The 12,668-nt window shown below is 41.9% G+C and overlaps 1 protein-coding gene across 2 annotated transcripts in view; it reads left to right on the top strand.

Annotated features, from left to right (window-relative positions):
• LOC125464886 (lysophospholipid acyltransferase 2-like) overlaps nucleotides 1-12,668 on the top strand; it is a 65,527-nt gene that overhangs the window by 26,140 nt on the left and 26,719 nt on the right. The window contains exons 2-4 of one of the 2 annotated variants that reach the window (XM_059654437.1): nucleotides 1,565-1,589; nucleotides 1,673-1,750; nucleotides 9,807-9,902. In XM_059654437.1, coding sequence (XP_059510420.1) covers nucleotides 1,719-1,750; nucleotides 9,807-9,902 — 128 coding nt within the window. In that variant the 5' untranslated portion in view covers nucleotides 1,565-1,589; nucleotides 1,673-1,718. The remainder of the gene's footprint in view (nucleotides 1-1,564; nucleotides 1,590-1,672; nucleotides 1,751-9,806; nucleotides 9,903-12,668) is intronic. The other variant, XM_059654436.1, reaches the window with a different exon arrangement.

Raw genomic sequence — 12,668 nt, forward strand, 5'->3', positions numbered from 1 at the left:
TTTTCTGCATTAGTGAGTGAGGCTGAGAGATAAATATTGTCTAAGACACCAGAAGGGTCTCCCATGCTTTTCTTCAAAATAATATCATGGAATCTTTTGTATCCAATTGAGAGAGAGCAAATGGATGTTAACTGTCTGATCTAAAAGACACAATTTCTGTTAATACAGCACTTGTTCAATTGCACTGGGAGAGAAGATGCTGAGGTATAATGCAATGTCTGTGTGGGTTTCCTCCGGGTGCTCTGGTTTCCCCCCATAGTCCAAAGATGTGCAGGCTAGGTGGACTGGCCATGCTAAATTGCCCGTAGCATTCAGGGATGTGTAGTTTAGGTGGGTTTTAGGAGATGGGTCTGGGTGGGATTCTCTGAGGGTCAGTGTGGACTTATTGGGATGAAGGGCCTGTTTCTACACCATAGGGATTTTGAATGTGAGGTGAAGTTTTAAATCCATAACTGTTCAAATCTGACGCCAATGCGTGTTCTAAGTGGTGAGTTGAGATGCCAGCAAAGTCACCTTTCCCAACATTGTGCAATCTTTGGTGGAGACTCGCCTTGAAGTAGATGTTCTCCTATGCACACATTTTCCATCCGATAAACAGGCAAAACAGGATCAGTCACTACCTTCACAGTGCCCTAGAGCATCTTATCCCCACTACCTATTGTACATGTCCTGTCCCTGAATAATCTTGGCCACTCTGCTCATTATATGAAAAAGATATCAAAGCACTGAAGGAGCACACAGATTTTTACAAGGATGTTAACGTAACTGAGAAGGTGCGAGTATCCGAAACTACCACAAAGTCTTGGGCCCTTTATTCTAGGGGGAAAGGAAAAAGAGATTGAGGGTGACCTGATAAACATCATTTAATTGATGAAGTGTTTGAATAGAGAAATATAAAGATTTTTACCTTGTGGGTGACATCAAAACTAGGACCGGCCATGAATGCAAGATAGTGACTAACAAGCTGATGGAGCATTTTGGAGAGAGGGCTCTATCTAGAGAATGATGAAAATGTGGAACTTGCTGTGCAGGAAGTAGTTGGGGTGAATTGGGTTGCTGCATTTGAGTCCTTGGAGGAAGGGTGGGAGGAGGCCTCTGTAGATCATATCAGTCAAAAGGATGGTGCTATAAATTCTATGTGAAGAATAGATTCATCTGATTCATCTGGTCTTTCATCTGATATGCCATTTGTGAGCAATTAACTATTACCTTTGCCTTAAAAGAAAAATGTCTGTACTTTGCTACTTACATGTCTCAGATGTTTTTCAATGTCCTCAGTGCCACGTAGCATGTTCTATATGAAGAAAATTCTGACTGTTTGTAGCTTGTGTGGAATGTATAGATGTGTATGTACGCTGAATGGTCTGCGCTGGATATTCTTTGTAATTTGAACTTACAGACTGTTTAGTTGAATTCTGTAAGTTAAAGATACCTGCATGTTGAAATTGTTTGTGTATTGCAATTCATATTAATTGTACAATGCTTTTCATTATTTTGTACTCTATGTTTACTTTTAAACATGTCTATAAGTTGTGAATTATGATTTCTTATTTTCTTTCTATAGCCATCACAATTGGCACATGCCCTAGGTATGCTTTTACAATCAATCAATTTGTTACCTACCTCTTTGTCAATGTCTTGTATTGAATGTGATTTTTTTTTTCCGTTTTAGATACACGGTTTACTTTGTGGGAGAAGTAATTCTATTGTATTGTGTTATGGTGACCGTGCATATAAAACAAATTCACAAGTGAGTAATCATTTCATTTTCTCTGAGGTAATGCTCGTATTTGATCAAGGTAGCTCTTGGTCATTTATCTTCTTTTAAGTGGTCTTGGATTAAAGTAGTTGTTAATATCGTGATCATAAACTTTTGATTTTGTGTTTCACTGCTGATGTGTCTGTCTCATGAAGCATCGCCAATTACTGAATGTACTGGTGCCAGTCATCTGCTTAATTGTCTGGCACTCATTTCTAAACCTTAATGATGAGTGCTAGTGGGTTCCTTAACCACGAACTGTTATGGGTGGGACTGAACAAGATGAGCCTGTTCCTGACCACACAGAAGCATTGCTAATGAGATGTCATTACATAGAACATTAGAACATAGAACATAGAACATTACAGCACAGTACAGGCCCTCAATGTTGTGCCGACCTGTCATACCGATCTCAAGCCCATCTAACCTACACTATTCCATGTACGTCCATATGCTTATCCAATGACGACTTAAATGTACCTAAAGTTGGCAAATCTACTACCGTTGCAGGCAAAGCATTCCATTCCCTTACTATTCTCTGAGTAAAGAAACTACCTCTGACATCTGTCCTATATCTTTCACCCCTCAATTTAAAGCTATGCTCCCTTGTGCTCGCCGTCACCATCCTAGGAAAAAGGCTGTCCCTATCTAACCCTCTGATTATTTTATATGTTTCAATTAAGTCACCTCTCAACCTTCTTCTCTCTAATGAAAACAGCCTCAAGTCCCTCAGCCTTTCCTCAGAAGACCTTCCCCCCATACCAGGCAACATCCTAGTAAATCTCCTCTGCACCTTTTCCAAAGCTTCCACATCCTTATAATGCGGTGACCAGAACTGGACACAGTACTCCAAGTGCAGCCGCACCAGAGTTTTGTACAGCTTCACCATAACCTCTTGGTTCCGGAACTCGGTCCCTCTATTAATAAAAGCTAAAACACTGTATGCCTTCTTAACAGCCCTGTCAACCTGTGTGGCCAGTTTCAAGGATCTGTGTAGATGGACACCGAGATCTCTCTGCTCATCCACACTGCTAAGAATCTTACCATTAGCCCTGTACTTTGCCTTCTGGTTACTCCTACCAAAGTGCTTCACCTCACACTTGTCTGCATTAAACTCCATTTGCCACCTCTCAGCCCAGCTCTGCAGCTTATCTATGTCATGACGTTCAAAAATCTTTCTCAATGATCCACACACTGCCTGCCTTACATACCAAAAGAGTTGAGGCCAATAAAACCCCTATAATCAACAAGTAGAACATTTGCCTTTGAAACAGAAGGTTGTTCATTCAATCACACTCCAAAGACTTGAGCACACTTTGTAAGTTGACACTTCTTTCAGTGTAGTATTGAGGGAATGCTACAATGTCAGAGGTGCTGTGAATGGGTTAGCCGTGTCATGCCTTACAAACCTTATCGAGTTTTTTGAGGATGTGACTAGAAAAGTTGATGAGGGTCGAGCTGTGGATGTGGTGTATATGGACTTCAGTAAGGCATTTGATAAGGTTCCCCATGGTAGGCTCATTCAGAAGGTCAGGAGGAATGGGATACAGGGGAACTTAGCTGCTTGGATACAGAATTGGCTGGCCAACAGAAGACAGCGAGTGGTAGTAGAAGGAAAATATTCTGCCTGGAAGTCAGTGGTGAGTGGAGTTCCACAGGGCTCTGTCCTTGGGCCTCTACTGTTTGTAATTTTTATTAATGACTTGGACGAGGGAATTGAAGGATGGGTCAGCAAGTTTGCAGACGACACAAAGGTCGGAGGTGTCGTTGACAGTGTAGAGGGCTGTTGTAGGCTGCAGCGGGACATTGACAGGATGCAGAGATGGGCTGAGAGGTGGCAGATGGAGTTCAACCTGGATAAATGCGAGGTGATGCATTTTGGAAGGTCGAATTTGAAAGCTGAGTACAGGATTGAGGATAGGATTCTTGGCCGCGTGGAGGAACAGAGGGATCTTGGTGTGCAGATACATAGACCCCTTAAAATGGCCACCCAAGTGGACAGGGTTGTTAAGAAAGCATATGGTGTTTTGGCTTTCATTAACAGGGGGATTGAGTTTAAGAGTCGTGAGATCTTGTTGCAGCTCTATAAAACTTTGGTTAGACCGCACTTGGAATACTGCGTCCAGTTCTGGGCGCCCTATTATAGGAAAGATGTGGATGCTTTGGAGAGGGTTCAGAGGAGGTTTACCAGGATGCTGCCTGGACTGGAGGGCTTATCTTATGAAGAGACGTTGACTGAGCTCGGTCTCTTTTCATTGGAGAAAAGGAGGAAGAGAGGGGACCTAGTTGAGGTATACAAGATAATGAGAGGCATAGATAGAGTTGATAGCCGGAGACTATTTCCCAGGGCAGACATGGCTAGCACGAGGGGTCATAGTTTTAAGCTGGTTGGTGGAAAGTATAGAGAGGATGTCAGAGGCAGGTTCTTTACACAGAGAGTTGTGAGAGCATGGAATGTGTTGCCAGCAGCAGTTGTGGAAGCAAGGTCATTGGGGTCATTTAAGAGACTGCTGGACATGTATATGGTCACAGAAATTTGAGGGTGCATACATGAGGATCAATGGTCGGCACAACATTGTGGGCTGAAGGGCCTGTTCTGTGCTGTAGTGTTCTATGTTCTATGTTCTATGTGTGTAAATTGGCTGACACATTCCCCTACATTACCATTGCTTGAAATCTTGCAATCCTTACTATGTTATCGAGGGATCTGCTGGGACAGTTCTTTGTTTTATCTGTAATGTTGTTAAGCATCTCAAATGTCTTCCTGGGACAGAGTAACTAATATTTTGAGAGATCCATCAGTCTTCCCACAGGAATGTAGCAGCGAGGGTATTGCCTGTTTTCTGTGCAAATCCTGTGATACAGAATGGAAAACTGTTGGAGAATGTGCAGTACTTTCTTCATTTAGGAAGTGGACTCACTGAGCGATGTGGCCAGTAGACATACTTGAGAAACCACAGGCATGTTTCCACTGGCTAAATATTAGTGTTGAGATCAGATTTGCATTTTGAGTGCCCTGGACTTTATTGCTTGTGAGGCGGAATCCATATCTTACATCTTGACCAATTTCTCCAATAGTTTCCTAGCCAGCTTGCTGTTCCACAAACCCTGCTATACTTACCCGAGCCTGCATCCCCTGCTATCCTGTTTATAGTCCAATAGTTCTGGCTGTTGTGTATCATCCCTTCACAGAGTCACTTAATTGTTACAGTGTGGAAGAAGGCTATTAAGCCTATTGTGCCTGCCCTGGTTCTATCCCCTCGGGCCAATTCCCTGCGTTTTACCCATATCCCTGCAGAACACCTCTACCAATCCAATGCTGCTTCTGAATGCCTCATTTGTGAACCTGTCTCCATCACATTTCCAATGACTACATATCAGACCCTAACTACTCACTGTCTGAAAACATTTTCCTGGCCTCTTGCACGTCCCTTTTAAATCCAACATCCTGTCGTTCTTGTTCCTTTTACAAGATGGAAAAGCTACTCCCTATGTGGTCTGTCTAGCCCAATCCTGATTTTGAAAACCACTATCAGATCCCGTCTGAGCTTTCTTCCGTCCGAGGAGTGCAGTCACTCTAAATGGTCATGCAAGCAGCACAAATTTGACACATTCAAATCGAAATATTTCAAATCCCACCAATCCTTCTGTACCACCCAACCCCCCCAACCCCCCGCACACGCACACGCACACACAGACCAATTTTTCCTGTCTCTGTCATATCCTGAGAGACCCCCTCCAATCCTGGCCTCTCGATCATGACTTTCTACCAGCCATCTCCCCACCCTGTCATTGGTCTGCCATTGGAAGCTATGTCTTCGTATGCCTGGAACCTCTGAGCTCATGAAGCCACTCCCATCCTCATACCCCCTACCCCATCGCCACCCTCCTCCTCCTCCATCCAACCTCAACTCCCCCTCTCCTCCATTTAATTCACCCTTTTAACCTGTGACCAAGTTTTATGAGACAATCTAAACTAATATTTAATTAAATATTTAACTTCTATTTCATTCGAGAAACATATGAAATAGGAGCAGCACTAGGCGTTTTGGCCCTTTAGAGCCTGTTCCACCATTCAGTATGATCATGCCTGATCTCCAACTTACTATCCCATTCTCACTTTCATCCCCAAACCTTTTGATCTCTTCAGCCTTAAGAACTTTATCTAATTCCTCCTTGAAAACATTCGATGTTTTGGCCTTGACTGCTTTCTGTTAGAGAGAATTCCACAAGCTCATCACTGTCAGGGTGCAGAAATTTTCCCTCATCTCAGTCCTAAATAACCTACCCCATTTCTTTAGACTGTGAATCTGTGGTTCCGGACTCTGGAGTCATCAGTAGTATCCCTCCTGGATTTTCCCTGACTAATCATTTTAGAATTTTATAGGTTTCTCTGGGATTGTCCCCAGTTCTCCTAAATTTCAGTGAACATAGTCCTAACTAATCCAGTCTGTCTGTGTACATAAATCCTCTCATCCCAGGAATCAAGTGTGAGTTAGCAGATGGATCGATGGGCATATGAGCAAGCTTGAGTTTAGGGACTATCACTCTACAGGACTGCCAATGATTAGAAACACATGCCTCTAACATTTTTTTACAATTGTGATGCAGTGGCTTTGATGAAATGCACATTTGCAATTCAATTTTTCTTAAGCAACTAAAATTATTTGCATAAAGGCCAGACATGGCAAACTTTGCCCAGAAAGGAACGTGGAAACAGTGATGTACTGGTAAAGTACACTTAATAGTTAAGAATACAGACGTGTTGTGTTCAAAAAATGACTGTGAGAAAGTAGTAGTGAGGATTACCTTTGAAATGTTTAGGTTTTCAATGCGGCATATCCATTCCCTGCTCCACACTTTTATATAACCTTAACTTCAGCCTAACCACTTTTAACGTCTCTTGCTGCTGCAAAAAACGTGAAGATAAAGTGACCATAGTATTGCTGGACAAAAGGGCTGCTCACTCATTAGGGAGAGATAACTGGTGATGGTTTAGCCTGAGGGTCACGGTAAGGGAAAAGTTAAGAAGGTGAGTCCCTCATGTTAACATTCGCTGATGTGGGAATCAGTTGTTGCATCACTCTGCATTGCAAACTGTCAAGTCAATGGAGCTAACTCTTATGTGTTCTGAGGAGAACAAACTTCTTGACAGTTTTACAAATTAAGTTTGTAGAAAATTCATGGGCAGGCTGGCAAGTACCTGGGAACAACAATGGGCATTTAATTCCATCAGACTCTCTGGTGTTCACTGCTTGTGTTCAAACCATTCTCGGGTTGAGATTATGTTGATCTGAAGTGAATCAATGACTAACAGATAAAGATAAACAAATCTTTCAGATATATCTATGTATACAGAACCAGAGATTATAAAGGTCATGGCCAAATATTTAGAAGGGAGATGAAGAGAATTGGTTTTACTCAAAAAGACATTCTGATTGAAAAGGTGTGTGGAAGCTGACTCCGCAGGGAGTTGGACCCAATATTTGAGCCTGAGGACACAATGCAGTGACATGGAACTAAGAATGTCTCCTCTTGCAAAGAGTTAGGATAGGTACGATAGACCAAATAATGTCATCCTACGCAGCAAGTTTCTTGGATTTGTTGTGTAAATGACACTGCTTACAAACTGCAAAAGACTCAAACTGTAATCTTCACAGAACTGCCTCATTTCTGCAATGTTCTCCCGTAGTGTTGAGACCATCCCAATTTTGGAAGGCTGACCATATTTCAGTGGAAAGTCCTGATGTTCAAAAACTGCTCGCAACATGAGATTTAGGACCTCAGTTAATCTTGCATTTGCTTCAGGGGTTATAGTTGCTGGCTCTGTTTGGAAACATTCCTGGAGGGTTTCTTTTTGTCACAGGACCTCCCAGCACTTATCACTGCCTATTTCATTAAATATCATTTCTCCTTCCCAATCACAATGAAAATGAAACTTTGCAAAATGTAAACATATTGCAGTGTAAGCATTCTGTACATTTTCCACTGGAAAATGTGAAAGGGTAATTGTTAATGTTAGTGCAGGGAGTGACTGCCCACTCTGTGAGTGGGCAAATTGTAGTTTATGACTGAAAGAAATGTAGGATAAAAATCCAAGTTGTAACACTTAGGTTCCTAATGCTGTGCAGCCTATGTTTAGCAAATACTACTGTAGATTTACGGTAAGCATATGCTGCTACATCACTGAATATTAAATATTTCATCACTGTAGGTTCTTCACAGTAATGTCAACTATAGAAAAGGGTTCATTTTTAGAGTGTTGGAATTGAAAAGAAAAGTTGTAGTGTTAAACTTGTATAAAACAATGTTGTTTAGACTTTTAAATAACACATCCTTCTGTGTGAGAGCAGGAAGGGCCTCTGCTTAGTTTCTTGGCTGAAAGATAGTTCCTCTGACAATGCAGCGCTACAAAGTGTACACTGTGTACAAATTTACTACACTCTGCCCGCAGATTGGCAGAATGTTGGGGAGGGGATTGCAAGCTGCAAAACTCCTTGTGGTTCTCCCACCCATCCCTGATCAATCTTCAGTTCTACCTGCAACAGGTTTAATTCGGCAGGAATTTTGGGAAACCTGGCTTGTCACCTGCTCAGGCCTCCGGTGGGAAAGTAGGTGTACCTCCCTTGAGAAGCCCCTTTCCACTTCAGCTAATCCTTCCCTCCCCCATCCCACAGCTGCCCCAAGACCTGTCTGTCTCTCTGTCGCTCTCTCTCTCTCTCAGACACACATACACACACGCACATGCACATGCACACTCACACGCACACGCACACGCACACACACGCTCCCTCACCAAGTAGCCTCTCCGTCAAGACCTAAATCCTGTCACCTCACTCTCTGCAGGCCCTTCCCTGCAGTCTTATTGCAAGAGCTCGTCTCGTTCAGAGTGACCTGGTAACTCTCCAAAAAGGGACCTCTGAGTGAGAGGGTGGAAGCCCTGTCTCATTCAATCAGCACTCCTCAAGCAAAAGGCTATGGAGATGCATTCCCCACTGACCACGTTTCCTCCACCCGAAAATTCTCGTCGTTTGAAACCCAGCCAGGATTATGTGCCTAAGTGATAAGTGTTTGATTGAAGTGGTCATGGTAGGATAAAACTTTCCATTAAGTTGGAAAGAAGTGTGGTTCTGGCTGAGACTGAGTGTGTTTGGCGCTTCTTTGCCAATGTAACATGCAGCTATTTTAGTCATCTGTTTGCTTGCAGTTGTGACAGTATTGTCTGAAACCTAATAATTGTCTTGGGCATGACATTATGTAGCTGATAATCTGTAATTGCTTTGTATTGTTAAACTTTGTTTGCCCATTCAGAAAGAATAGCTTTTTCGTTGCCCAGCCTGCCTATGATTGTTGTCCCACATTAATCTGCATAATAATCCTATTGTAAACCCAATTGAAACTGTCATGTTTGTTAATTTACTTGTATACAATAAATTACCAGTGATACCCTAAACCCAAGAGTGAATATATGTAAAATTTGCAACCTGTCAATCCTGGCTGGATTGGAAATATGACCCAAAGGTATATAGTCAACAATCTAGTGCACTGTGTGGCATTTTAGCATAGCTGCTGAAATGTTCTCCGAATTGTACCTTCTAGATGCTGCAATTTGTGAGCTCTCTGGGACGTCCTATTTTATGTGAATACATTAGGCCACAGCTCAGGAGTTTTTGGATAAGAAACGAGGCCCAGGACAGCTAGTGTTTATTGGAATAAAGAGTGGAGAGGAAATGAATCTCGGTTTTGATTTCTCACACTCAATCTTTATGAGAGAATGAGTGCACTGCTAATTGGGTTCCCAGCAAATCTCTACTTGATACAAGAGTGGGTTCTGAAATCCTAATGAGAATCCCCCACTTGTTATTGCCAGCAACTTGGGTGAATGTGGACCATGTGTCATCTGCTCTGCTTTCATGGCTATACATTGGTTTCACCAGTGTTGAGCAGTAGTGAGTATAAGCTACTGGTTGATACATTAGGACCACCTATAGCTGCATCTATAGTGAGGGTATGTCATCTGGCTCATGGTTTTAATATGTTATTTCAGGTACAGTTTCCTGATAGCAATGGCCTATCTGACCATGTGTCAGATCATCCGAGTTTATTGGTTTGCTGGTGAAGAACGGTCTGCTGACTTCTCAGGGTGAGTACGGGAATATACCTCTGTGCTTTTGATTGGAAATGGTTGACTATATCTGTGTAACGTTCATATCATAACGTAGCCTGTTTGTAAGCACCTGCAATACAAAACAATGGCATTAAAATACTGACAATGCTCAAGGGAATCTCATCAGCTTTTTCCTCTGTCATATATGCTGATGTGTGGTTTTTTTTTAAAAAATGGCTTTAAAATTATTGCTGGCAAGGCTAGTTTTAGTGCCAAATATTAGTTACCACTTGAAATGGTGGTAGTGACTGACCACCTTGAGCCACTGTGGTCTGTGTGGTGCAGATGCTCCTACAATGCTATTAGACTGGGAGTTCCAGATGTTTGATCAACTACAATGCAGGAATGACTGATCCTTGTCCAAGTCAAGATAATGTGACATACAGGGAAGCTTTGTCATGTTGGTATTCCCATGGACCTTCAATCCTTGTCCTTTTGGATGTCTCCCCTTGACATTCAATGACATTACTATCACTGAATCCCTCCCTGTCAGCATTACCATTGACCAGAACTGGACTAGCTATATAAATGCTGTAACTACAGGAGCAGGTCAAACGCAGAGAATCTTCAGGATTAACTCATCTCCTGACACCCGAAAATCTACAAGATAAACCTGGCAGCATGATGGAATGTGTTCCACAAGCCTGGCTAAATTAAGCTCTAATAAAACTCAAGAAGCTGAACACAAACAGGATAAAATAACTCAATTAATTGACACCACATACACCACCTTCAACATTCACTCCCTTCACCACTGATGTGTAGGGGCAGCAATGTGGGCTGTCAACAAGATCCACTGCAAATAACTCACCAAGACTTCTTCAGCAGCACCTTCCAAACCTGTGACCTCTATCACCTGGATGGACAAGAACAGGAGGTGCATTGTAGCACCAATAAGTTCCCTCCAAATCACATACCACCCTGACTTGGAATTATATCACCAGTCCTTCAGAGTCTCTAGGTCAAAATCTGGAAACACCTTTCCTAAACAGCACTGTAGGTGAGCCTAGGACAATAGATGGCAGCAGTTTAAGAAAGTGGCTCATCACCGCTTTGCCAAGGGTACTTTTGGAAATGCAATCAATGCTGGTCTTGCCAATGATGATCATTTCCTGTGAATGAAGTAAAGAAAAAGGTTTGGAATGTGCTGCCAAAGAGTCTATTAGTAAGTTACTGTCATGTATCTCTTGGGTTGTGGTCATGAAGATGATCAAAGAAACTGATTTGTCCACCCTCCAATCATGTTTATGACTTAGTTTTTTTTGGAGATTTGGATGATGATGTGAATAAGTTCCAACTAGTGGTTAGCTATGATTTATCTCATTGATTATGATCAGGACAGAGTCAGGTATAACACTCACTCATTACCTGACTGGAGACTCCACTAAGATTACCAACAACAATAACTTGTATAGTGCCTTAACCTAAGGGACTATCTCAAGTAATTTTGAACTGAGGATAAAACAAAGATTTTGTAATGAAGATTTTGTACCTTGTGTGGCAACATTACACACTTTTCATTGTACTCCTGTATTTGAGTACACATGACAAAAAAAACTTAAACCTAACTCTAAATCTTCTCCAATGGCTGGCCTAGGTTAAAATGAATCTTTTGGAATTCCTTCCTTAAACTTTAAAACAATTTCTGTTCACCTTTGTAGCTCTCTCCTTAACTCCTCGCATCACTACTGGTGTGATGTGAAAAACTGGAACATTTGAACAGATCATATTCTCACTACGAACTGACAGATGATCTTGCTAAGTTATTTGAACTGGTAAAAGAGGAAGAAAATTGAGATTTAGAGAATTGCCTCACAGCAAGGGGATGACCAAGGGACATGGACTCAAACTCGCAAACTGATTGGACACATCCTAGCTTCTCTTCTATCCCTGATTTTTGTTATCCTGCCATTGTTGGATCAGCCTTCAGCTGCCCCACCCCCCAACATTTTGCAGTTCTCTCCCTAAACCTCTTCACCTGTCTCCACTGTTCTTCATCTTTAAAGATACTCCTTAAAAGTTTTCATCATTTGCCCTAAGTTTAGTAACGTTCCTGTGAAATGTGTTGCTACGTTAAAGGCACTATGTAAATGCAAGTTGTTACATGAACATTTAGTCATTCCTGAACTTGTCAGGCCACAGAACAGTCATTCTGAGGAAGGTCCTAGTTTCATATCCAAGATGGTATGGAAATAAATTTTGCTGAATTTTCTGCCAGGGTGACTGTCTTATGTCCATGTTAAAGTGGAATTGTATTTGATAAGTGGCAGGGTTGAATTTCATGGGTCATGTGACTGTTTCCTCCAGTGGTTCTGATATGCAATTATTTCAAAATAAAATGGAAGGTCACATGATGTTGAAATACTGAAGTACATGTATTATTTTACGACCTTGGGAACTCCATTTGTGGAATGGTTTTGTTAGACTTGAGCAGTGTCAATTAGAATAAATAAATTGCAGAAACTAAGGTAAAAGATCACTATGCAAAATACTGTAAGGATTGTTTCACCTCCCCAGTGTGGACAATATTATATCCAGAAATACTGGTTACTTTGCATGAAGGCTGAGTTGCCTATAGCTGGAGGAAGGCTGAGTTGCCTATAGCTGGAGGAAGGCTAAGACAGAATCACAGCTTCAAGTTCCTGCAATAGAATGAGCTGAAGTAACAGGTTGAGCACTCTTTCTGATTGAAATCTGTACAGGGATTCAGAGAAAGCGAGCAAGTATGGAGGATAGTGATGT

The sequence above is a fragment of the Stegostoma tigrinum genome, chromosome 24, assembly GCF_030684315.1.
Source record: "Stegostoma tigrinum isolate sSteTig4 chromosome 24, sSteTig4.hap1, whole genome shotgun sequence".
NCBI classification, from domain to species: domain Eukaryota; kingdom Metazoa; phylum Chordata; class Chondrichthyes; order Orectolobiformes; family Stegostomatidae; genus Stegostoma; species Stegostoma tigrinum.